We start from the raw sequence: 25,631 nt of genomic DNA, 5'->3' as shown, positions 1-25,631 counted from the left end.
GGGGCTCTCTACCTTTCGCACTGCGGCTCAGGGGTGCGTGCCAGGCCGTCGCCAAAGGGTCTGCCGGCCCCCTGCCCAGCTCGGGGCCGAGGCGAGCCAGCGCGGCGAACCTCCTCCCCTCCCGTTCGGGCGGCCTGAGCCCGCGCCCGCTCCAGTTGCTGCAGCTGCTGTTGCTGGCGGCTGCGGGGAGCGCGGGGCGCGCGCAGGAGAGGCTCGGGCGGCGACGAGGAGGAGCCTGAGGAAGCGGGGAGGAAGATCGAGCGAAGGCCGAGGAGGCTCAGCGGCGTGGCGGCGCGGCTTGGGGATTCAAATGGTGGCGGCGGCGGCGGCGGCAGCAGCGGCGGCGGCGGCGGCGGCGGCGGCGGAGGCAGCACTCTTAGAATGAGTAGCAATATCCACGCGAACCTTCTCAGCCTAGACGCGTCCTCCTCCTCCTCCTCTTCTTCCTCCTCCTCTTCCTCCTCCTCTTCCTCCTCGTCCTCGGTCCACGAGCCCAAGATGGATGCGCTCATCATCCCAGTGACCATGGAGGTGCCGTGCGACAGCCGGGGCCAGCGCATGTGGTGGGCTTTCCTGGCCTCCTCCATGGTGACTTTCTTCGGGGGCCTCTTCATCATCTTGCTCTGGCGGACGCTCAAGTACCTGTGGACCGTTTGCTGCCACTGCGGGGGCAAGACGAAGGTAACGCGCGCCCCGGCGCCTTCCCCCTGCGCCAGCCCCGCCGCTTCTCGGCGTCCCCTGCAGCCCACCTCCTCGCTTCTCACAGCGCCGTGCCTCCCTCCATCCCTGCCTGCCTTCCCCTCGCCGCCTTCCCTTCCCTCCGCTCTCCTGGCGCCCGCCTGTTGGGGCTTCGGGCGGCGCGCCGGGGGTGAGGAGTTGCCCCCAACCGGTGCGCTCCGGGACGCGGACGCCCAATCCCGTCCCCTTGTTTATTGTAGGGTTGTTTGTGGCTGCGGCTGGGGCCAGGGTGGGAGGTAGGGAGAGCCGACTCGTCGGGCACCGAGCAAGCTGGGGGCCGCTCGGTGCGTGTTCCGCGCGGCTCACCTGCCCGGGCTCGGCTCCTTGTGGTGGGCGAGGGGGAGCACGTCAGCCCGCACTTTAGAAACCTGTTGGGGAGATGAGTTCGTAAAATCAAAAGGGCAGGAAAATTCTTTGAGAAAGGGAGGACATCTTTTGGACTAGGGAATCCCAGGGGAGGAACATGACCAGAGGACGTGCGGGGGACCTGGAGGGGCGAGAGAAAGTTGGGGAGGTGCCTCCCAGTTTTGGAGGCAACCCGCGGATGCTGCCACTTTAGGAATGTGGCGAGGTCGCAAAACTGATGTTCCCTCCCTCTCCTACTGTTGGAGCAGACCCCCACCCCCACCGCAAGTTCTTCGGCATCTGTATTCTCGCTCTCCTGCCACCGCCTTCAGGTCCCCGGAAATGCCCCCGGCAGCGTGGAGCTAGAGCGGGAGGTCCGCCCGAGAGCCCGCCGAGGCCGAGGTTTTCACGCGAGCCTCCTCCCCGACGCTTTTGAGGTGGCTGGATGTCGGCTTTAAACTATTACTGGCGCAGAGACGCCCACCAGCACCGAGGCTCACTACACCTTATGTATGGTTGCTAGGCTGACAAGGTGAGAGGTGGGGGGCAGTTTTTCATAGAAAACTGCAGGATAAAAAAGAACTGGAAAAAAGAGTGACCAAGCTGATTTCTGTTTGACTAATTTTTAACCTAGGGGACTAACCAGCGCCAGCATTTTCAGAGGGAGGGAAGCTCAAAGGGGGATAGGGAACAGTGCAAGGCCGTGGCACATCTCGGTGGGAATGCTCACACCTTTTCTAATAAAGTTAATCCGAGGACACCTCAAACTTCCACGGGGCACAGCAACTTGTAGCAGCCTCCTTAATTGCTACGGGGAGGGAGTAGGTAAGATGGGGGCTCTGGGTGACACACAAGGGTGAAGGGAAGCTCGTGCGTCCCAAGTGAAACAACACCGCCTCGCGCGCGCTCTCTCTCTCTCTCTCTCTCTCTCTCTCTCTCCTGATCATTAATTATACATTGTGTTGGGTGCTGGAGCTCAGCTGTGTTTTGTGGTAGCACATTTGTGTTTTGGAAAATACTGGTGTGTTGGAAATAAGGGAGAAAAATAAAAGCCATCATTCGCTTCCTCTTCCTCCTCCTTCTCCAGAGACCTCCAGATGTTAGTCAGTCAGTTTTCTCTGGAGTTACCTTCTTGGCCATAGCAGTTTCTCCTTACTTGTCAAGGTGCAAAACCACCCACATTCCAGAGAAGCCATTAGGTTAAGCAAAATCCTAATCCCGAGACCCCCTAGACCCAGCCCCTTGCCTAGCCCTCCTGACCAGTGCTTATTCATATAGCCTTCTTATTCACACATTCCCTCTCCTCTGCCTCCCCACCAGTCTTTAGTCTGCGAGTGTTTTTCCTTTACTGCTACCCTTAGAGGTAGAACTTGTAGTTGCATGCATCTCAAACGTTTTCTAGACTGAGTGATTTGGGGGAACTTTTTAATGATCTCCTTATCCTTCAGGAACTGGGCAGGCTAGATCACAATGAAAACTTTTTTTTCAGTGAGTCAAAATAAGTTTCAGTGTTTTTGTGATCCTGGGGTTTTAAACACAGCTTCTAAAGTCTTTCTACTCTAGGGGGTACATCAGTGCTACTGCATTGCTTCTGATGAAATGCTGATTGGATCGTTCACATAAAGAGTCTGTTTCTTAAATGATGACCAAGCGTAACCTCTGTAAGCTTTCTCAAGAAAATACGTTTTTGGCAATGATCATTAGAAAAAAAAAACAATCCCTAGATATCAGGCTATATTTTGTAGCTCCAAGACATGGCGAGTTGACTGAACTGGAACTTTCTACGAAGAATCATCTGGGATGAGAGATGCTTGCAGTTGGTTGGGAAGATGTGAGGCCCGTATAGAATGAGATCACGTCACCTTTGGTACCATCGGAGTCCCCTTTAAAACATGCGCAGAATCTCTTAATACTTTGCCCCTTGAGATGCTCAATTGAATAGTGTGTGTAACCATCTCATTTTGACCAGCAGTAGTTACTTAGGCCTTTTATAAGCTTTTCTTTCTACTCTTGAGGTCTGTAGTTTTCACTGCAATCATTCTTTTTTTTTTTTTTTGTCTTTCATTCTTTTTGCTTTCCAAGTATTTGGTAGTCATCAAGACACTGTTCAGAAGAATGCATTTGGCTTCAGTTTGGAATCATTCTTTTAGTGTTGGGTTTCTCAAGCAAACTAAGGCTGCTTTTCTTTAGTATTCTACCAGCCCTCAGATATATTCACCCTGATCCTGGTTCAGCCCCAAGATGGTTTGACCCGGAGCTAGGGTCCAGAGGAAGGCTGGTGTTTTTAGCATCTGAAATTCTAGGGGAATACGTTTCAGCAGGAACTCCAGAATCACAAGCATTTGGCCTCTGGGACTGCACCATCCTTTCTGATTAAAGGAACCTGAAACTGGATGTACATCATGAGACATCTCATCCTTAGTTCCTCTGGCCTCCGAATCGCAAATCGTGAATGACTTTACTATTCTGAAAAGAATAGTTATGTGGATTTCTTTAGGAAAGAAAGAAGAAAGAGAATCCCATTTTCCCCCAGTTTGGAATTTGGGCACAGTCATTCCAGTACTATATTCTTTGCTGTACTTTTTCACATCATTTTTCTTTCTCTGTTGGGTTTCATCAGAGCCCTCTCTTTACTTGGCCGTGACGTTTCAAGGTCTAAGCCAGTCGTAGACTGTAGTGAACAAGGAGCGGCTCTGGCAGCCTGAAGAAGGTTGTGACCTTGAAGAAGAAGATTAACCTCTCTGGTCTCTTTCCTGGTGTGCAAAATGTGGGATTGAATTCTGTGAGTGCTAATGTCCCTTCCTGCCCTGGGACTCAGTGGAAGACAGTAGAAGGAGTTGGTGATCTATGGGTAAAGTTTCTAGCTCAGAACGTGTTCTGTAACTCTCCAGCCTCAGAGTGCTTATGTGTCTTTATTCCCATCTTCTCCTCTTCCTCCAGCCCACAGTCTGCTTTTCTTTAAATGCCTGGGGAAGCTGAGGCCAGCTTCCTGTGGAGCTGTGGTTTGCTGTGGGTCCTAGACTCATCCTGCTCTCAGGTGGAGCTGTCCTCCCTGTAGAAGTTTGGAATTGATTAAGGTTGGTCTGCATATAATGAATTATGGAGGTTTGTCTCCACGGCTGTGTCTGAGAAAACAACACGTTTTCTCTGTTAGACTCGTGACTAATATAAACATCAGATCCCGTTTACGGCTTGGTAATTACCCAGGGTCTGGCCTGACGCATCATCCAATCAGGGCTGGAAACTTCAGTGCCTCAGAATTCTTGATTCCAGATTGGCCCTGGTGCCTCATCTCATCCTGGAGATAGTCTGCATCGGACGAACTACAGATGTTCCTTCGGATCACTTGGAGGGGGGTGGTGGCCTTGGAGAAGTGCTCAGGTCCCAGGTGACCTTCCCTTGTCCTGAGAACTTTTGCTTCTTGTTCCTGGCTCCCCCTGTGGAAATGCACACTTCCGTAGAGATGCTGCAGTCAGACAGACCTGAGTGCAAATCATGGATTCCACACTTGTTAGCTGGGCATCTGTGGCTGGCAGCCCTGTTAAGCATGGTTTCTTCACATGTAAGAAAAGCGTAATGATGTTCTCCCATTGTGGAGCACAGACTCCGGACGCGCAGGCTCAGCGGCCATGGCTCACGGGCCCAGCCTCTCCGCGGCATGTGGGATCTTCCCGGACGGGGGCACGAACCCGTGTCCCCTGCATCGGCAGGCGGACTCTCAACCACTGCGCCACCAGGGAAGCCCCTGTAGAATTCTTATAAGGAGTGACGATGCTGGGTATACAGCACCCAGGAAATGCCTGGCACTTAGCAGGCCTGTAAATGGGAGCTATCATAGCTCCACAAAGTGGCAGGTTTTAAATTTTCTCCTTGATTCCTTGAACTTTTGGCCCTGGAAGGGCACAGACTACAACAAATAGAACTTTTGAACCTAAAGGGACCTCTAGACCCTGGAGTCAATTGTCCTTGGGTCAAACAACCAGTTAGGGTCAGATTGAGATTTGGGTTCATAGATCTTGGCTGTTGCAAGGCTGGCAGGTTGGGGAGGGGCAGCCTAGGAAGGCTCCATGGCTGAGGGCTTGGCAGGATGACTAGTGCTCTGATGGCGGGCAAGTCAGTGGGTGAGCATTGTCATCGTGGGGCTCCAGGAGCTGCAGACCTAGCAGAAGTGGAAGGTTTTGTGGGCAGGTGTGGCTGTCTAATGTCCCTTGAGAAAGGATGAATTCCACTCCTGTTCTCCCCAGTCCAGAGCCCACAGACCTGTTCTCCTGACAATGGAACAGTTTCCCCGCCAGGGTGCTCTCTACTCAGACCAGCTTTACCCTGATCGCCTCCAGAGTAGTATTTCCCCAAGTGTGTTCTGTGGAGCATTTGCCCTTGCAGTTACCTTGTGAAACAAAATTGTAAGTCAGGGCATATCTGCAACCCCCACCTTGGAGAGTCACATCATGTTCTGGGAGAAGTCCCAAGGGAGAGGAATTGGTTAAACTGCCCTTGGCCGTGCTCACTTTGAGCAACAGGGCCTAGGTGTCACGCTCGCCATGTAGCACCCAGAAGTCAGCCTGTGACCTTGGGCAAGGACGTCACCGCTTTGTGCCTCAGTCTCCTCATCTGTAAACCGGGGGTCCTCATAGAGCTCAGCCCTTTGGGGTAGGTACTCGCAGGGACCCCACTCTATAGCATTTCCTAGGAGGATACTGGTGACTGCAAGCCACGCGCTGGCTCTATTTCCGGGTGCCCAGGGTCCTTGTCCAAACATGCATCAGGAGGAAAGCAAGAGCTGCCCTTATGTTTGGCCTGGGGGAGAAAGGATTCCAAGGGCAAGGCTCACCGCTATCTTCTTCCCTGGATGGGGACATTCACTGTGTCCCTGGTACAGAGAGTGCTTGCTGTGGGTATCTCTTTCTGACCAGGGCAAAAGGAGCCTGGTGCTGAAGCAGTCAGGTTGGTGTTGGATTCCAATGCCAGGACCTCCTTCCCAGTGTGGGCAGCAGCGGTGTCCCAGCTCACAGTGGCAGTGACCGTGCTAGCCTGCGAATCACAGCAGCCAGCTCCACCTTCCTGGGACTTCAGAGCTGTGGAGCCCCTGCAAGGACACCTCTGTGGTTCTGGTGAGAAGGGCGGTGTTTGTGCCGTGATGCCGCAGCTCCTGGAGCCCTGCAGGGAGCATTGGTCTCCATGAGACCTGCCTGGGGGGCAGGCAAGGTCAGCGTCCCCCGGGACCTCTGAAATCACACAGCCTTTCTGTGCACCGCAGGGAGCAGATCAAGAGAGTGCCCTTTTTTTGAGATGCTTCTGAGTGGGTGGAACCCTGGCCCTGGGCACACGGAGAAGGAAGCTCAGGGGCCCCAGCCTGAGAGGCAGGGGTGTCCCAGCACTGCGGGGAGAAGGCTCAAGGGATGTTCAGTTGGGGTATTAGATCTCTCCCTCCCATGGCCAGAGAGCATCTTAGTCCATCTACCTCTGGGGCCTCGCGCACGTTTACACGTACACGCATCGTACACGTATCACCTGGAGAGCCCTTAAAATGCGGATTCTGGGGCTTCCCTGGTGGCGCAGTGGTTGAGCGTCCGCCTGCTGATGCAGGGGACACGGGTTCGTGCCCGGGTCTGGGAAGATCCCACATGCCGCGGAGCGGCTGGGCCCGTGAGCAATGGCCGCCGAGCCTGCACGTCCGGAGCCTGTGCTCCGCAACGGGAGAAGCCACGACAGTGAGAGGCCCGCGTACCGCAAAAAAAAAAAAAAAAAAAAAAAAAAAAAAATGAATACCGAAAAAAAAAAAAAAAAAAAAAATGCGGATTCTGATTCAGAAGGTCCAGGGTGGGGCCGGAGACTCTGCATTTCTGACAAGCCACAGGTGATGCCGATGCTGAGCAGACCATGCTTTGAGAAGCAAGGATCCGGTCCCAGCCTCAGTCTCCAGGCGGTCTCTCTCTGAAGACAGGGCTATTTTTAAATATGGAAAGTCTCAGCTCTTCAGCAGTGGGAAGGGATGAGAAGAGGAAGGTTCCCTGTGCCAGGACAGCCAGGTGGAGAAAACTCAGCTCAGGCCTGTCCGCGTTGCTGCCGTTCAGTCTGGGTGCTCCCTGCTAAAGCTGATTGTTCGGGTGTCTGCTCCCCAGGAACCCACAGCGCTGTTGGTTTGGGGCTGGGTTGTGGTGACCAGGGCAGCATCCTGCAGATCTATGGGGGTGTGGTCTGTGCGTCGCCCATCAGGCTGTGGGCTCTCCCTCGTGCCAGTGGGTCACGCTGCAAGGGGACTTTCCGCAGTCCCGGATGGCAACTCAGCCAAACCACCTTCTTGCAAAATTAGAGGCTCGTGGTGGAGCCAGGGCTACACTGGGGCGATGCTCCGGGAAGCCAGCTGTTGGCCACTCCCTCCGGGGTGTTTGAAGTCAGCAGGCAGTAACAGTGCCAGCCTGATTTTCCATAGGGACCTCGGTGGGCTTTTCCAAGCGGAGGGATGTGAAAGGATTGGGCTCAAGACCTGATCACGGAGTGGGGAGAGACGGGCGGCACTGTGCGGTACCACCCTCCAGTGGTACTTCTCGAGAATCCCAGCAGGTGAAGCTGGAAGTAGCTCCTTTTCTCAACATACCGTCAGGGGCTTTTTCCTGGAGATGTGCGTTTGGGGTTGTTCCATCGTCAAAGGGGAGAACCTGGAATAAACATTTATCATGAGCATCGTCAGCTTAAATGAAGGACTTAGCGTGATGCCCGGCACACAGTAGGTCCTCAAATACGTCTTGTGGTTAGTAGTGGTGTTGTTTTGGCTTTTATTACATAGGGAGTTCATCCTCTGTTCCAGGAACCAAGCTAGGGGCTAGGGATAAAAATAAGACCCAGTTTGTTTGATGGAAGGGATGGAAAAATTCAGTTATCTTCTCATGTCGGTCTGCAAGTTGCCTGCAAACCCCCTGAGGGCAGGAACTGAGTCATATAAATACAAGCACAGATATACGTTGGGAGGGCCCTTCCACAGTGATCTGTGGGAGGCTGCGTGGCAATGTTGTAGGTGCAAATACATTTTGCTGCTCTTTTGGGTAATTTGTTAGACGCTATGGAGAAACTCTGGGTGAAAGGGATGGGCTTGAGTCATTTCTGGATTTTAATTATTCATGCCACCCCGGTCTCCCCTGACCGGTGGGTAAGAAGAATTTGTTCACGATGAGCACTTGTCCATGAGGTGGATGAGTCAGGCAGGGAGCAGAAGGACAGCTTCGAAAGAATGGCTGCTTGAAGATGGAATTTGCTTTGTTTTTGGCATTATTTGGGGCCTTATGTCTAATTGCCAATTTGGAAATGTAATTGGCACTCCAGGTCCAGAAGGGGTTATACTTCACGTTGTCAAGCCGAGCCTCTGAATTGTCTCCCTATAAGATCTCATTACCTGTATGACTAATGCTTCTTTACATGGCCAAAAGCGAAATTATTTAAAACGTCTCATTTACTTGGTATTCTTTATGCTGTTTCATTGGCCTCCCTACCAGGTTTTCCCGGGGACCAGATCCGGTTGACGCTGGGCATTTCAAAGGTAATTAACAGAAACGCCGTGTTCCTTCCTTCTGCTCTTTATCATTTCCTTGATTTCCTTTCTTTCCTGGTGATTCCCGCCAAGTCCAGGAGCAGAGGGACTGAAGTTTGCAGGTTAGTGGACAACAAATAGAGGCTTGATCTCGCAAGCTGAGAAGCACGTGGAGTTGTGACATCATAGGGGCAGAAAGGTACTTTGGGGTCGGGGTCCTACCTCCTCCCCAGCGCCAGTGCTGGGAGCCCTCGGCCCCATCTCCAGAAGGGACAGGGGTGTTTATGGCCTTCTGAGGCCACCATTCCATGGGGCACAAACCCACCTAAGCATGAGTGGAAAGGTCTTTCTCCTTGCACTAACCCCTCTTTGCTTCTCGGCTATTTCTAGGACACACAGAACGTGTCTTTGTAGGTGATAGATTTCAAATTCTAAATCCGGCCCAAGAAGGCCCAGAGCTGGATGGGGTTTAAGTGTCAGCAATGTTCTTGAGATGTAGAACGCCCTTAACTTTTGTCGCTACCGTGAAAGCCACCTTCTTCTTCTCTCTCGTGACTGCCCGATGTCCTCCTTCCCCAGAGGCGGTGAGGTTTCTCCGTGCCCTCTTCCCCAGGGTTTACACAGCAGCCCATCCCGGCTGTTGGTTCCGGTGGTTTGTCCTGTGCAATGTGTCAGGTCTTGTCAGAAGCTGTGGGTGAGGATTTGGCCATCCCTGAGCCACTGGGTTGCCTCTTTGTCACTGTAATGTAGCCAGTGATTCCAGAGTTCAGCTTCTTTCAGAGTTTAGTGCTGGGCTTGGCCGAGAGCAGACGTGATTTGGGGGCAGTACCAGGGATCCAGATGTATGTAGAGTGCAGATCCTTTGTTAAGAAGCCCTCACTGGACTCTGCTTTCTAGGTGTTGGCTCTTCCCAAAAGAGAATAGACAGTGAACTTGAGCCTCTTTTTGGATCATTTAAATACAGCTGCTCCTAGAGTTGAAGATTATTCCTCTCCAACTGCTCTTCTTATCTCTTCTCCTCTGGCCTTCTATACACTACTGCTGCCATTTCTCCTATTTTGCTGAGCAGAAAGAAACCAGAAAAGAAAGAGAACATACAAGAGGGGTGGGTGAGGGAGGGCAGGGGGTGAGAGGGAGATGTTGACACAAAGAAAAGTAGAATTTCTCGTCTGGGAGCTGGAGGTTGGATAAATACATAATTGGATGGATATTGTTTTTAGTCCCTTCCGCTTTGTCTTAATGAATAAATCATGACAAGTGACCTCATGCCCAAGGTGTACAGCATTAGCATTATATAAAGACCAGTGGGAAGAGTGCTTTCCCTTTTGGAAGAGTTTAGCTTTTCAAGTGAGTTCCCTCTAATGAACTGCTAGCGTGGGGCCTGTGTGGCCCTGTGGCCCAGACACCAGGGGTTATAAGGTTTCTGGGGGCTCTTCCTCTTTGTGTACATGTTTATGCAGGAGCAGAATTCTTCTGTTGGGGAGAAATTGCTGCATGAGTTTGTTTTCCCTTTACATGACTTTGGAAAGTAGACTTTTTGTGGCTCTGGCAGGGGAAAAAGTAGATGGGCAATGAGTAGCAAATGGAGAACTCAGAGATAAGGGCCCTTAAGGCTCGGAGGAAAGATTTGGAAGATGAAAGAAAGGGCTTATCTGAGGGCCGGGGATTTTCATGACCAACATTAGCTGGCCACCGCTTAATACACTGTTTCTCTTCTTTGTGCACCTGGGAGCACTTTCCTCCCAGTGCTTAGAGGAATTGCTTTAGCTACCCGTAAATTACGGCCGTTTCCCTCATAGATTGTGGCAGCCACAGCTGACCAGGTGGTAAGACTCTTGAAGAGTATAGGAATGGTGTCTCGAGCTGAACCCTTAAGAGAAGTCAATACTTCGCCTGTCTTAAAAAGGAAACCCATTTCTTAAGTTTGTGTGCAACCCTATTTTCCCGCAACCCTATTTTCCCTGTAAGATCTCTTTTTCAATTTGTGTTTTACACTTTTGTCCTTAGTCCTAAGTGTATATATATATTCACTGTAGAAAATGTAGGCAAGACAGAGAGGTGTTTAAAGAAAAAAAGGACACCTCACGCCCACCAGGATGGCTACTACCTCAAAACCCAGAAAGCAGCACGTGTTGACGAGGTTGCGGAGGAATTGGAACCCTGGTGCACTGTGTGTGGGAATGCACCATGATACAGCTACTGGGGGAAACAGTATGGTGGTTTGTCAAGAAAATTGAAAATAGAACTACCATACGACCCAGCAATTCCACGGCTGGGTACATATCCAAAAGAAGATACTTGCACATCCCTGTTCATAGCAGCATTATTCATAATAGCCAAAAGGTGGAAGCAGCCCAGATGTCCATTGATGGATAAATGGATAAACAAATGTGGTGTTTACCTGCAGTGGAATGTTATCCATTTGGAAAAAGGAAGGAAATTCCGACGTGTGCTACAACATGGATGCACCTGGAGGACATTACGCTAGGTGGACTAAGCCAGTCACAAAAGGACACATACTGTGTGATCCTACAATACTTACATGAGGCACCTAGTTGCACAGACACAGAAGTAGAATGATGGTTACCAGGGGCTGGGGGAGATGGGGGGCGGTTGTTTAATGGATAGAGAATTTCAGTTTTGTAAGACGAAAAGGTTCTGCACAATAATATGGATATACTTAATACTACTGAACTGTGCACTTAAAATGGTTAAGATGGTAAGTTTTATGGTACGTCTATTTTACCACAATTACAAGTTTTTAAAAAAGGAAAAAAAGTCCCTCTAAACCCCACTTCCTGGAGATGGGTTTTCATTCTCTTCAGACATATTCTTCACCGTGGTGCTTGTGTTTGTTGGTGGGGCAGCTGATTTCTTTCCTCTGAGGATTGGGAAATGGCAGTCCCAGGAGAAGTGCCCCCCGGCTGGTCTTGTTTGATTTAGACGGTACCCACAGTGAGAGCAGAAGAACAGATCGAACAGCGTTTCTGCCCATCAAGTCTGGTTCGATGGTGTGTGAAGTTAAAGGACCACTGGATTTGTGATTTTGACATATGAGTAGTTACGGTATCTTAGGCAAGTGATGGTCTCTGGGCCCCAGTTGTGTCATATGTAACATGCTCTCTGATTCAGTGATTTCAATATACAGCCATTTCTTCAATCAGATTTCAGAGCTATCATTTTTACCTGATGAAGAACCCAAGACTAACTTACTCAAGGCAGTGGGCCCAGGGAATAGTTCTGGTGCCTCTATGAATCCCAAGAGTGAAATTTGATTGACGTGTCCCCAAAACTTCCATACTGACTTCGATGAGGTGGCATATTTAAGAATTACAGTCTGGGGACAGGGGCCCCCATTGGAGATACAGTCAAACTTGTCATTAAGAAAAAAAAAAACAACTCAAATAGTTTTCTGTGACTGTGCTACTACTACTTTTTAAAAAAAAAAAATTATTTATTTATTTATTTGGCTGTGTTTGGTCTTCGTTGCTGTGCATGGGCTTTCTGGAGTTGCGGTGAGCGGGGGCTACTCTTCGTCGCGGTGCGCGGGCTTCTCATTGTGGTGGCTTCTCTTGCTGTGGAGCACGGGCTCTAGGCACGTGGGCTTCAGTAGTTGTGGCATGTGGGCTCAGTAGTTGTGGCTCACGGGCTTAGTTGCTCCGCGGCATGCGGGATCTTCCTGGACCAGGGCTCGAACCCGTGTCCCCTGCATTGGCAGGGGGGTTCTTAACCACTGTGCCACCAGGGAAGTCCCTGTGCTATTACTTCTAATGACATGGCCACACCCCTATTGAGGTTTTAATTTTAATTTCTGGTTTGGGGGAAAGGTTGAAAAGGTCTTGGATTATAGACTAGACTATAAACAGTACACTATGATAGGTTGGCTTTGTTGAGGTTGGGAATAAAAAGAAACATCTGATTAAAGAGGAGGTCATGCAAATCCACTTACTTTCGTACTTTTCCTTAACTTGCCCCAAAAAGCAACCCCAGAGCGAGAATGTTCATCACCGCCCTGTTCCACTCCAGCTGCCAAAATCAGCAATAAGATGACCACAGTTTCTGTGGCAAAGGAGAGGGTATCTGATGGGGTCAGTAGCTTCTGAAATACCTGCCTCTCCCGTAAATTGTAAGCAGCCAGCACATCAGACCTGTTGAATAGTCTCTTAGGTTATATAACATGAATCAGATTATGCTACTGGAGAGCCATGTATTTCAACTTGTCACAGCTACATTATGTTAACACTTCACAGATCCACAGAGTGCCAGGTAGTTTTTGGGTGTTATTGAGCAAATTTATGATGATGGTAGGACTTGACAAGGCCCAGACAAAAAATACTTCCTTAGATTTTCTATATTGTAGTTTAATTCTTATTGGAGGGTGCAGACATCCTGCAAGTATTCCTTACCAAATGAACTAAAATTTTAAGACCGTAGTTTTTGTATCTGCAGGACCAAACAGTTGATTTATGGCTATGAACCAGATAGGACAGAGATTTTTGAAAACTCTGGGAAGCTTTTCATTTTCCAGCGACAGGCAATGCAAGCAACTCTGTTCTTGATTGGTCCCTTCTTTAAGTCAGGAGCTGAAATGTCATCATGCAGATCTCTCCTGAGTTGCATGGAAACTAATAAAATCACGAAGGTTTCTATTTGTACTCTATGAACACAGACTGTAATGAAACTGAAACCGCTATCTCCAGGGATGATGCTATTTTAAATGCTAGGCAAGGCTTGACAGCAATTTTAACGGTGAAAAGAGAAGACAGCAAGTGAGCGCTTCCGTTCTTTCCTCCCTGCCTCACCAGTGACTTTTCATCCCTGCTTCTCTTTGCTTCCTGACCTCTGAAAGAATTCGCTTAAAACAGAGACCTGTAGGGCTTCCCTGGTGGCGCAGTGGTTAAAAATCCGCCTGTCAGTGCAGGGGACACAGGTTTGAGCCCTGGTTTGGGAAGATCCCACATGCCACGGAGCAACTAAGCCCGCGCTTTAGAGCCCACAAGCCACAACTGCTGAGTCCGCGCACCACAACTACTGAAGCCCACATGCCTAAAGCCCGTGCTCCACAACAAGAGAAGCCACCGCAATGAGAAGCCCGTGCACCGCAACAAAGAGTAGACCCCACTCACCACAACTAGAGAAAGCCCGTGCGCAGCAACGAAGACCCAACGCAGCCAAAAATAAATAAGTGAAATAAATAAATTTATATAAAAGAGAGCTGTAATTGCTAGTACAGCCTGTCTACCACCTGTTTTATTTTTTAAAAATATTTATTTGGCTGCACTGGGTCTTAGTTGTGGCATGCAGGATCTTCTTTGCTGCGTGCAGGATCTTTAGTTGCAGCATGCGAACTCTTAGTTGCAGCATGTGGGATCTAGTTCCCTGACCAGAGATCAAACCTGGGCCCCCTGCATTGGGAGCACAGAGTCTTAGCCACTGGACCACCAGGGGAGTCCCTACCACCTGTTTTAGAAAACAGCACCTGATTCTCAAACATTCTCTCTTGGCCTTTTCTCTCCCTCTTCAGACATCGCATTGATCTCCACACTTACTGGCACTTTTGTTTTGCTAAGTCTTTCTATGTGAACTGGAGTAACTGGCTTTTTAGGGAAAAAAATTAATAAACCCTTGAAAGTAGTTACTATGCATGAAGCACTCTTTTAAAACTCCTTATGTTTATTATGGTGTTTAAACCTCATGCTCCTGTGGAGTGAACACCTTTATGATTCCCAGTTTACAGATTAGAAGACTGAGGCATACATAATACTTTTTTTTTTTTGGATAAAAAACTTTGAGTGTTTACTGTGGTTCTTGTAGTTTCTAAGCTCTTTATATTATTTAATCCTCACAACAACCCAGTGAAATAGGTGGTATCATCATCCTCCCTTTACAGGACAGAGGCGTGGACAAGTTGAGTGACTTGCCCAGGGTCGCACACTAGTGAGGGAAGAGCCAGGTGTAAATCCAGGCAGGTGGGCAGTGGAGCTCACGTGTCTTAACCCCTGCACTGTTCACCTACAGTCATACGTCGTACCTCCTGTAGTGGTAGGTGGGCTCTGCTCAGCTCATCCCTGCCACGGAGTGAAGGAAACTGTGAAGACATAGGACTGAGGAGAGGAGTCATTGTGTGGAGACTCAGGCATCCATCCCTAGGTGAGATGTGAGATCCCTTGGACAAGTTCAGAGAGTTCTATACCATCCAGATAGAAACGAACCTTAAAGGTTATCTAGTCCTTTTTACTCTCTCTATGCCTTGATTTCCCTTGCTGGAAAGTAGGTTAATTCACCTTTTCTCTACCAGGTAGGCAGGTGTGCTGTGTGCAGTTGTGCAGGTTGCTCACTGCACAACTATAGGGCTGCCATGAGATTCACATCAAATAATACATGGTTGCACTTTATGAACCAGGGCACATATACCATATCCCTGTGCTGGGGGGGTAGGTGGAGGCACAGAATACATATTGGGGCATTTTTCTGAGTATCAGTCTTCCTAGGAGTTTTGGATAAAAACATAGTTTTAATATTAACACATATATGGAAGATATTAGCAGAGTAGGATGCAGAATTCACGTGTATTTTAAAAACCTTGAGAGGTACGTGTGGGGCTACGGGGACACTCGTCATATGCAGAAGAGCGCGGAGCAGTGAAATAGTTTGACACCCACCAGCAAAGGCTTATCAGTAAACTCTGAACGAAGCATCCTTATGTGGAATGATGCCTTATTATTCCCACATGCTATTTGCTCATACCTCAAGCTCCAAAACTGTGTTATTAAAATAATGGAACTTCTATGAAAAGCAAATAAATATCTCTGAATTCCCTGGTCTGCTATAAATAAAGTGCATCTTGAATGTCGGTGGGACAGAGAATTTAATCTGCACACTGAGAAGGAGGTAGTGGTAGCTTACTCAGTGGTTATGAATCTCTCCCTTAGAAAGATCGATTCCTTGCCCCTCTCCACCTCCACGGCCTGGAAATACATTATTGTATCACATTATGGATTTCTTTCTAGACCATTGGGCATTGTGGCCTTGTGCCTGCCAAACCCCACGCACAGACTGTTTGGTAGCGGAGACGAATGGGTCGGTCCACCAATCTTTATTAGCGTGGCTGTCCTTTTTCCACGGACGCAGGGTTGTGTAAGACATCATTCCCTCCTTGGCAACACCAGTAGCCACACTGCATTATTCCAGGGGCACCATTCACATCACAGCCATGCATGATGCCCCTGGAATTGTGCAGTGAGCATCTCGCACGTCCATACACGTGACTTTTCTAGGCCTCTGGCTGGGTGGGTGTAATACACTCACACGAGAAATTAAAAATACAGTACGAGGCCCGTAATTCTTAACGGCCAAACAAGTAAGAGAAACATCAAGAACCTGAGATTCAGGAAGGGTGGAGAACACTGAGAATTGGTCCGAGTGGGGTGGCCAGAGAGAGCCCACTGGGGGTGGGGAAACAGCCCCAAGGGCAGGCTGTTTCCATGACTTGTGAGCACTGTGACATAGGAGGCCTCCCTGGCCCCTATGCTTGTTCTTAGCCTGAGCCTTTGAGAAGGGTGAAAGCTCGGGTGCCAGCCCATGAGTGTTCCTAAGGTTGGTGAACAAAGAATAACAAGACCCCGAGGATTTGGAGAAGTCCTCTGTTGCTAGCTGTGCTATTTTTAGCTCCTTCCCACGGCCCCTGCTGTCCCCAGGTGTTGGTCAGCAGAGCATCCTGTGCCTGCCTGGAGGGTGGTAGTGGGAGCCCGGGCCGGCCTGCTAGGCTGCAGCAGTCCAGCCGCCAGGCCTGGTGGCCGGGCTGGATCTCGGAGGCTGGCAGGCTGCTGCTGGTTGTGGGTGAGGAGACTGAACCTGAGTAACCAGGGCCACAGTTCACCGCTCCTCCCCAAACCCTGGTGCGTTGGACAGACTCACGGGCCTGGTGATGGGCTGGCACGGGTGGGCGCTGCTTCTGCTCCGGAGCTGCCTGACCATGGCTGCAGGGTGGCCAGGCCTGGGCGACATGCCTGGGCTGGGAAATGTGGACACAGTCTGGCCTGTTCCGCGGCTGGTCCAGACGTGGTAGAAGGCTGGTAACGACCTCACGGGTGGCCCGCTCCTTCCCTCCCAACTCTGCGCTCTGCCTCCCACGTCCTTCAAAGCTGGCTCATGTGCTGGGAAGGTTAGCTTGCTGGGAAGCCCTCTCTGCTCACCTGAGTCAGGGCTCACCCTCTCTGATCCGCCCACCTTCTCCTCTCCATTGGTGTGAGCATCGTCTATCAAATGCTCTCTGTGGACAGGGCTGGTGGTTTTCCTTTTCTGAGCTCCTGTGCCTCCCCCAGGTAGTCCTGGGGAGTGGGCAGTGCGTGCTGGCTGATCAGTAGCAGTGTGGCCTTCTCTTGTCTTCAGAGCAGGCCCCCAGTGAACCGTGAGTCCTGGTATTCATGCTCTTGGGTAGTGCTTCCTTTTGAATCAGGGCTGGCTCCGTGATTTGCTCGTAATCAGTAGAACGTGGCGGCAATGATCCTGCAACTTCCAAGACTAGGTCAGAAGAACCCTCGCAGCTTCCCTCTTGGCCTCTTGGGACACTGGCTTAGGAGAAGCCAGCCGCCATATAAAGAAGTCTGACTACCCTGAGAGCACCGTGTTGTGAGAAGTCCAGGTCACTTGGAGAGGCCTGCAGGATGTGCTGCCTTGTGGGGGGAGAGGGAGACTCTCCAAGGGGCACCAAGGCACCGGAAGGGTCCATCTGGAAAGTGAATTGTCCAGCCCCAGCTGACGTGAATCAGAGCTGAGCCAGCCAGCGCATCCCTCCCTGAATTCCTAAAAAGCATTAACAAAATAAATGATTGTTTTAAGCCACTGCATTTCGAGGTGATTTGTTATGCAGCAGTAGACGATGAGAACAAATAACTCCTATTAAAGGGGTGGCCCTCTCTCTGGGTTCCTCTTAGACTTTCTTCCCAAGCTCCCTGCACCCAGCCATATAGGACTTTCTTCACTTCATTAAACTTTTTGTTTCTATACCTCTGGGCCTTCACACATGCCAGCCACTCTAGCTGGAATTCTCTTTCCTTATCCTCTGTCTCCTGTACCACTTAGCTGACTCCTGTTTATCCAGTGATGTGCTGGTAAGCGTTTAATCTCGAGGAGGGAAGCCCTGATTTGTAGCATTCGTCAGTTCCCGTGGTGTAAATACTCTCACCGTGGCTGATTTTAAGATATCAGCATGATGGCACAGAACATGGAGGCAGGTATGTTATCTACCTTATGTGGAGGCTGAAGCTCACAGAGGTTTACTTTCTTCTGTAAATCATGGGCAGGTATGGATTCTGGTCTGCTTGGCCTCAAAGACCATGCTCTTTCCACTCTCCTCCTTTGTTCTCATGAAGGACCTGGAGCCTACCATGAGCAAAGGTAACACCACTGCTGGGCTGTCCCGTTTCTTCTAGACTAGTGGTCCTTCCATTGCTTCTCTTGAGTTGCTGCTGGCTCTTCCTCGTGCTTTCCACACCTAACCAGTCACAGATGCTAATTTCTCTATTGGACCATATTATGGTATCTAGATTCTTCTGTGGTGCATGAAGCACCACACGGAAGCAGTGAGCTAAGAGGGGCCTATGAGTCTACTTTGAGGCTTGATTAACAATGTGTATTAGGCTAGGCCAGCTGCTGTAATAAGCAACCCCACCTGTCAAGGATTTAATACAGAAGTTTATGTATTGCTCATATAAAGTACCATTGATAGTGTATGTGGAGGTTTGGGGGGATGGGGTAGGGACTTGCTCCAAGCAGTCATTCAGGGTTGGCTCCTTAATACCTGTAGACCTGCCATTTCTAGGGAGCCCTGAAGGTCTCTGCTGAACCCCTGCATCCATCTGACAGATGCGGAATGAGAAGTAAGGATCATGAGGTATGGGTTTTGTGAAAGTAGTCCTGGAAGTCATTCACATCACTTCTGCCCACACAGTCCAGTGGTCAGAACTCTCACATGGTACCTTAACTGCAAGGCATCCTGGGGAATGTAGGGCACCCAGGAGGAGTAGGAAATGGGGCTCCAGAGTGCCACTGGGTGAGAGCTTTTGCTGTCCATAGCTGGCTCTGCCATAATTAACGATGACCAGATGACCATGACCCAGTAGTAACTCTGGATGTTGATACTGAATATTAATATTCAGTGTTAAAATGGAATATTTAGAATATAATACCGAATGTTAACACAGGGTGCTATGAGGCATCACACACGCTGTTGAACACTCTACGTGCTTTATCTCACGTAATCCTCTCAAAAAGCCTGTGTTGTAGATATTATTACCATTATCCTCATTTTATAGCTGAGCAAACGCTGTGGCTTGCAGTGGGTATAGCGTGTGTCCAAGGGATATCACTTAGTAAGTGGCAGGACTCCATTCAAACTCAGAATTTTCTGGCTTCAGAGTGTTAACTCTTAGCCACTTCCTCGCTGCTCTGGGGTTCCCTCAACTCTCCCCATTCTTGTCCCTTCCTTCAGCTTGTAAGCTATTCTGCTTCCTAAACACCTTCAGAAACAAAGGGACCAAGGGGCTTAAATGCCTCCTCCCTCCACATCCCAAGGAGAACAAAGAGAAAGCCGTCTTGGCCGTCACCAGGTGACATTGGCCCTTGTTCTCCACCAGGGTAAGGGGTGGTGTAAATTGACATACTCCCTATGATGTGAAAGGACTGTCCTCCCCTCAGCTGTCTCCCGCTTTGAGTATTAACCTTGAGGGGCTCTTTGCCTGGAACGTCAAAGGGGGATGAACGTCAGAGGCTGGTTCCCAGGTCCTTTGCCTTCCCCCACCGTGGCGAAGTGCGTCACCCTTGGAAACTTCCCTTTAGCCCATTCCATCCAGTTCAGATGTCATGTTCTAGCAGAGTGAGTTCAGGAGTTCACTGCTGAGACAACAGGGGACACTGAACGTGAGTAATAACGTGAGTGGTGTGGCTGCTCTTGTAAAACCCAATGGAGGGAACCCTCTTGCACTGCTGGTGGGAATGTGAATTGACACAGCCACTATGGAGAACAGTATGGAGGGTCCTTAAGAAACTAAGAACAGAACTACCATACGACCCAGCAATCCCACTACTGGGCATATACCCTGAGAAAACCATAATTCAAAAAGAGTCATGGACCCCAATGTTCATTGCAGCTCTATTTACAATAGCCAGGACATGGAAGCAACCAAAGTGTCCATCGAGAGATGGATGGATAAAGAAGATGTGGCACATAGATACAATGGAATATTACTCAGCCATCAAAAGAAACGAAATTGAGCTATTTGTAGTGAGGTGGATGGACCTAGAGTCTGTCATACAGAGTGAAGTAAGTCAGAAAGAGAAAAACAAATACCGTATGCTAACATATATATATGGAATCTTAAAAAAAAAAAAAAAAGGTCATGAAGAACCTAGGGGCAGGACGGGAATAAAGACGCAGACCTACTAGAGAATGGACTTGAGGACACGGGGAGGGGGAAGGGTAAGCTGGGACAAAGTGAGAGAGTGGCATGGACATATATACACTACCAAATGTAAAATCGATAGCTAGTGGGAAGCAGCCGCATAGCACAGGGAGATCAGCTCGGTGCTTTGTGACCACCCAGAGGGGTGGGATAGGGAGGGAGACGCAAGAGGGAAGAGATATGGGGATATATGTATGTGTATAACTGATTCACTTTGTTATAAAGCAGAAAGTAACACACCATTGTAAAGCAATTAAACGCCAGTAAAGATGTTAAAAAAAACCCAAGGGACTGGAACGTACGTGTCCGAATGGACAGCATCTCTCATTCCAGTCAGCTCGATGCAGTTAGCAAGAGCAGGTCCTCTGGAGCCAGACTTTGTGGGCTCAAATCATAGTTCGCTACTTGCTGACTTTTAGACCTTTTATGAATTGCCTAAACTCTCAGAGCCTCAGTTTACTCACCTGGAAAGTGGGACTAGTATTAGTAATCACTTCATGGGGTTGTTGGGAGGATAATGTGTGTTAATTACTTAGAGTAGCACCTGGTACATCACGAGCGCTAGGTAAGTGTTAGTTATTATTGTTATTTCACTTTGGTCGCCTTTGGGAGACTGACTGTCCCTAACATGGACCGTGACAGTCACCTCCTAGGTGGTCACTCTGTTTTCCAGAGGGATGGCTGGCATGTCTGTCCCCCTGCTGGGATGTAGCCTTCCTGAAGTCTGGGACTCTATGCTGTCCATCTTTGCATCTGTGGTGCTTGAGATTGGAGGTCCTATGCAAAAGTTGCCTGAAGTATTGTCCCCATGTTGAGGGTTCCAAGATGACAGGGACCTTTTTATGTTTATCTCTGTTTCATTAGCAACCCGCAGCAGTATCCAGCATCACAAAATTCTTCTCGAATAAATGTAGGGCTGAACGAACAATTGGTTACATCCTTACTTGGAAAATGAAGGTCTCCCCTTGGGAACAGGTTGGTGATAGCATCGGTGCGTTCTTTTGAATGTTGCTGGGGTGACATCTCTCAGCATTTGATTTTAGAAAACTGTCCAGGGGAGTTTGCAGGCAAGTATGATGATCAAGAGAGGAAGCCAGTGTGGGTAAGGTATTTCTGGTCTCTCAAATGTATAATTATGATTGCACATAAGAATCTGAAAGTTCTGGGTGGTGTGTACATTACCTCTGTAGGCGATTTCCAAAGAAAAGTTCTGGAAATGCTTTGAGTTTTGGCAGCATTGGAGCAAATGTGTCATTGCCCCTCCCCCCGCCCCACTGCAGAGGGGCAGCACTTTTTTTTTTTTTTTTTTTTTCAGCACTTTTTTTTTTTTTTTTCGGTACGCGGGCCTCTCACTGTTGTGACCTCTCCCGTTGCAGAACACAGGCTCCGGACGCACAGGCTCAGCGGCCATGGCTCACGGGCCCAGCCGCTCCGGGGCATGTGGGATCTTCCCGGACTGGGGCACGAACCTGCGTCCCCTGCATTGGCAGGCAGATTCTTAACCACTGCACCACCAGAGAAGCCCACAGCACTCGTTTCGAATGTTAACCTTTGGCCTCTTTAAATTCAGGCTTGTGAACTTTATAGCCTAGCCTTGGAGTTGGACAAAGGTGGGCTTGAATCCCAGCTCCACCTTGCGCTAGCTTGGTAGCTGTGGACAATTAACCTTGGCAAGCTCACTCGCTTCATCAGTACAATGTGAGTATTGAAAATACCTGCCACGTAGGGTTTTTGTGCAGGTTAAATGAGATGATCACCTTGAGCACTTAGTGCCTCTTAGGTGCTTAATAGATGGCTCCTGTCATGATAAGATGGAATGTTACTTTGACCCCTCTCCTCTATCCGTAGCCATGGTGGAGATGCCACTGAGGAGGAAGAGACCATTTGAGGGTGCGTGGTAGCCAGGGACCAGCAGTGAGTACCAAATGAGGGCTGGATGAGACCGTTCCGAGGGTCCCCGGTGTTTTTGTAAGGATTTTGGTTTTGCCTCTATGTGTTCTGCCCTGCACCACCTCTTCCCTCAACCTTAGCAGATGGAGATAATAGCAGAGGGATAAAAGGGATGGACAGTGTTGGAGGGCCCAGAAGGTGCTTCTACCAGAAGGCTGAGGGTCTGCGAAGAGGCTTTCGAGTCTGGTGGGCTCATGTGTCTTCTCTCCTGGGCAACCTTTCCATCCTGTGAATGCCCACAGGGGCCCAGTGAGCTGTGAATGGACCAGGGAACCTTTGGGGCTGTAAGGGCCAAGAAGAAGACCCTTCTCCAGCCTCAGCCTTCCTGCCAGGGTTACTTGTTATTTGAGTTTCCCCCATTGAGGAACATATGTTACTGCTGCACTGAGGCAGCCCAGGTGCCTGATTTAAGGTTTATATAACCTCAAGTATTTGTCCTCAGGCTTTTTCCTCCATTGGGGATTATGTGTTCTGAGGCACCAAAAACATCTTTCTGTACACCGAGCTCCTCCAGGAAGGCTTCCGGATCGTCTTTCTTTCCCCTCCCATGCCCTCTTATCTCAAGTGTATCCTGCCACAGTCACTCAGTTAAGCAAATAGTTTGTTTTTCGGCAACTTGTCCTACACTGGGGTGGGCTCTGAAGAGGATCCCCCGGGCATCACTCGTGATGGTGCTTCCTTGGGGGAGCCCACAGTTGATTTGGGGCTGAGCGGGGGACGGATATGGGCGTTCTTTCTTCCGCCTCTGCAGTGAGGTGGGAAGGGTGTGGGATTTGGGCGCCAGAACATGGGCTCAGCTCTTGCCTTCCCCACTGATGGGCTGTGTGGTCTCGGGCAAGTTGTCTGCTTTCCCCAAGCCTCAGCTTCCTTTGCTTGTAAGATGAAGACCACAGAGAAAGTTCTACCTAGCAAGTGAGAACTAGTCAATAGATAGTGGCCGCCATGTTGATTATGGATCCAGGTGTAATGATGTCATTTATCAGAAGCAAATGTATTCAAGCCACCATGAGTCGCCTTGTACAAAGCACTGTGTTAGGTGGGGGATGGAGACCAGCCCCAGAGAATGCCACACTGCTTCCCTTGCCCAGCCCTCTGGCTAGATTTTAAGCTCCTAACTCTTGCCTCTGTATCCCCAGAACCAAGCACGCAGCCTGACACAAGGTGGGCACTTGGTGGAAACTGGCGAATGAATGAACGAATGGGCATTCAGCAAACAACTCCTGATGAGTTTGACCAACAGTGCGCACCGGTTACATTTATATTTAGGGCACTGAGTCTCTTTCTTGTCTGTGGCTTCTTGAGCACGGAGGGTATTTAATTCCCTCTTGAAGCTGAGGTTGAACCTTTCAGGACACCTCCACCAAGAGGAGACAGGCGTTTGTCCAGGTCTGGGTGGTGGCAGGGGGTGGGCGCCTGCGGTGAGCCTTCAAAGGTAGCCTCTCCCCACCCCACTTGCCCGCGGCTTGGCCCGGGGTCCTGAAGTGTCTCACGCCCGGCTTCCCCAGAAGAAAGGGTATTTTGTGTGCTCTGTGTGTGTGTCAGACAGCAGCTTCCCTTCCACAGACAGCCTTTGCCTGTGTTTGCTAAAATGACAAACTCATTCTTTTCTCTCCCTCCTCAACCATCTCCTTTCATTCCCCGCGTGAAGGGGCCTCTGTCAGGCCAGCCACCAGCTCTGGTGAGGGGAGCCGAGCTCCTCGTCACACTGTGCTGGGCAGAATTACCGCAGATGGGAAGGAGAAGGCAATTTTAGCTCGAATGCAAACATCCTGTCAGAGAACAGGGCGATTATCGTTTCTGTTCTGGGGGGTGGGGATGACCGCACAGAGGAGAATCAAGGCATCTGTTTACACTAATTAACCCCTAGGTGGGCACTTATGCTGCGGGAGCCAAGCCAGCCTGCAGCCTGAGCCACCTCCCCTAAGGAAGGCCCCTTGGAACCCAAACTCGGCCCAGATGCCTCCATGGGCTTCCTGATTTACTGTTACCCCCATTGGGTCTGGTTTTAAGAGGTTTCTTTCTTTCATTATTTGGCTGCGTTGGGTGTTTGTTGCTGCACGCAGGCTTTCTCTAGTCGTGGCGAGCGGGGGCTACTGTTCGTTGCGTTGCGCGGGCTTCCCATTGTCCCCTGCATCGGCAGGTGGACTCCCCACCACTGTGCCACCAGGGAAGCCTGGCAGGCGGATTCTTAACCACTGTGCCACCAGGGAAGTCCCGGGTCTGATTTTAGACAAAAGCATTGTTTCCAACCTGATTGGTTTTGAGTTCTTTAAGGAGGCACAATGTGTATTGAAGAGAGGCACAGAGCACCTGGGGTGGGGCCGCTCAGTTCCGGTCAACCAGGGTTTATTGGGCTTCTGGGAAGTTTAAAACCCTGTGCTGTGACTAGGGGAAGGTTGGGGCAGGGGAGTTGGCATTTCTTGAGAGCTTAAAATGTGTCGTCTTCTGAGCTGGCTGCCTTGCAGCTTAGCTGGTAAAATTTTCATAGCAACACTGAAGGGCAGGTGCTGTTCAGGAGCTTAGACTCAGAGAGGTTAAGTCATTACTCCAGGGTCACACAGGTGTCCCAGGAGGTGGAAGAGAGACCTTGAGAACTTATAGCCCTATTGCGTGGGAAAGAGTTCCAGACCGTTTGTAGTTTATTCCCACAAATAAACAATTATTGTATGCCCCTGCCTGCTGCAGGGGATCCAGAAATGAATCAGCCCCAGCTTTGTCTTCCTGGGAGCAAACAGCCTCTGGAGGAATCTTCACTTTCATTGTTTCGTTTGGGGCCGGGAGCTGTGTCAGGGATGTGTGCGGGGCAAGGCGAGGAGGTAGGGACTCATTCTCAGTGGTGAGAGAGGAAGACTCCTCCTCAGAATGTCATATTTGAGACACGCCTTGAAGGATGAGAAGGAATCTGCCCGTCTTTCGAGTTTCGTTTTTAAAATTGAGGTCTAAATTCACACAGGGCATGCACAGATCTTAAGTATTGAGGTGAGTGAATTTTCAGGTATGTATGTAGGTACCTGTGTAACCTCCAATTTTTGGAGACAGGAACGCCGCATTGCGTTCTGTGTTCAGGCAGAATGATGAGATGCCCGCTCGTGAATTCCTCTGAGGAATTCAGAGGAAATGGAGCTCGATGATCCTCCACAAATCTGATTTCCATCATAAGGGAAAGGAAGATGAATATTCATGGATCTTGATCTCTTTCTGTATCATTTACGTTTTGCTTTCTCTGGATTTGAGGCTCCCCACCTGCCCCTGGGTTCTGAAGAATAATGGTTTCACGCATCACATTCTTCCTGCATTGGGAGGAGAAGGGAAGAAGAAAAGAAATGAGGGGAAGAGAAATTGACTGGACTCCTTGAATAGTTGAGTCAGCTTTGTGCACTCGTCTAAGGATGTGCTGGTCTCTGGCCACATACATGGAATGTGTACGTTGTCTTTGGGGTTTGTGGGAACGAGGCCTGGTACTGAGCCTGATGTGCTGTTTCCTCCATACGTTCTCAGCAGGAGTGTGTTTGGATCTGGTCCATGAGTGGGACCAGAGGGAACCAACCAGGAGAAACCAGAAAGCCACCAGGACTCCCATCTCTTTCTTCCTTGAACCCTTTTAGCTTCCA

General features: G+C 49.8%; 1 protein-coding gene across 3 annotated transcripts in view; it reads left to right on the top strand.

Moving 5' to 3' along the window:
- The first annotated feature begins 366 nt into the window (after nt 1–366).
- Nucleotides 367–25,631, top strand: part of KCNMA1 (potassium calcium-activated channel subfamily M alpha 1) — a 731,098-nt gene continuing 705,833 nt past the window's right edge. For all 3 annotated transcript variants that reach the window (XM_024740254.1, XM_024740255.1, XM_024740253.1), the window contains exon 1: nt 367–681. In XM_024740254.1, the coding sequence (XP_024596022.1) occupies nt 382–681 (300 nt within the window). In that variant the 5' untranslated portion in view covers nt 367–381. The remainder of the gene's footprint in view (nt 682–25,631) is intronic.

The sequence above is a fragment of the Neophocaena asiaeorientalis genome, unplaced genomic scaffold (genome assembly GCF_003031525.2).
Source record: "Neophocaena asiaeorientalis asiaeorientalis breed wild unplaced genomic scaffold, Neophocaena_asiaeorientalis_V1.1 scaffold517, whole genome shotgun sequence".
NCBI classification, from domain to species: domain Eukaryota; kingdom Metazoa; phylum Chordata; class Mammalia; order Artiodactyla; family Phocoenidae; genus Neophocaena; species Neophocaena asiaeorientalis.
Note: the sequence above shows the minus strand (reverse complement) of the source record. Positions and strands in the feature narration are given on the sequence as shown.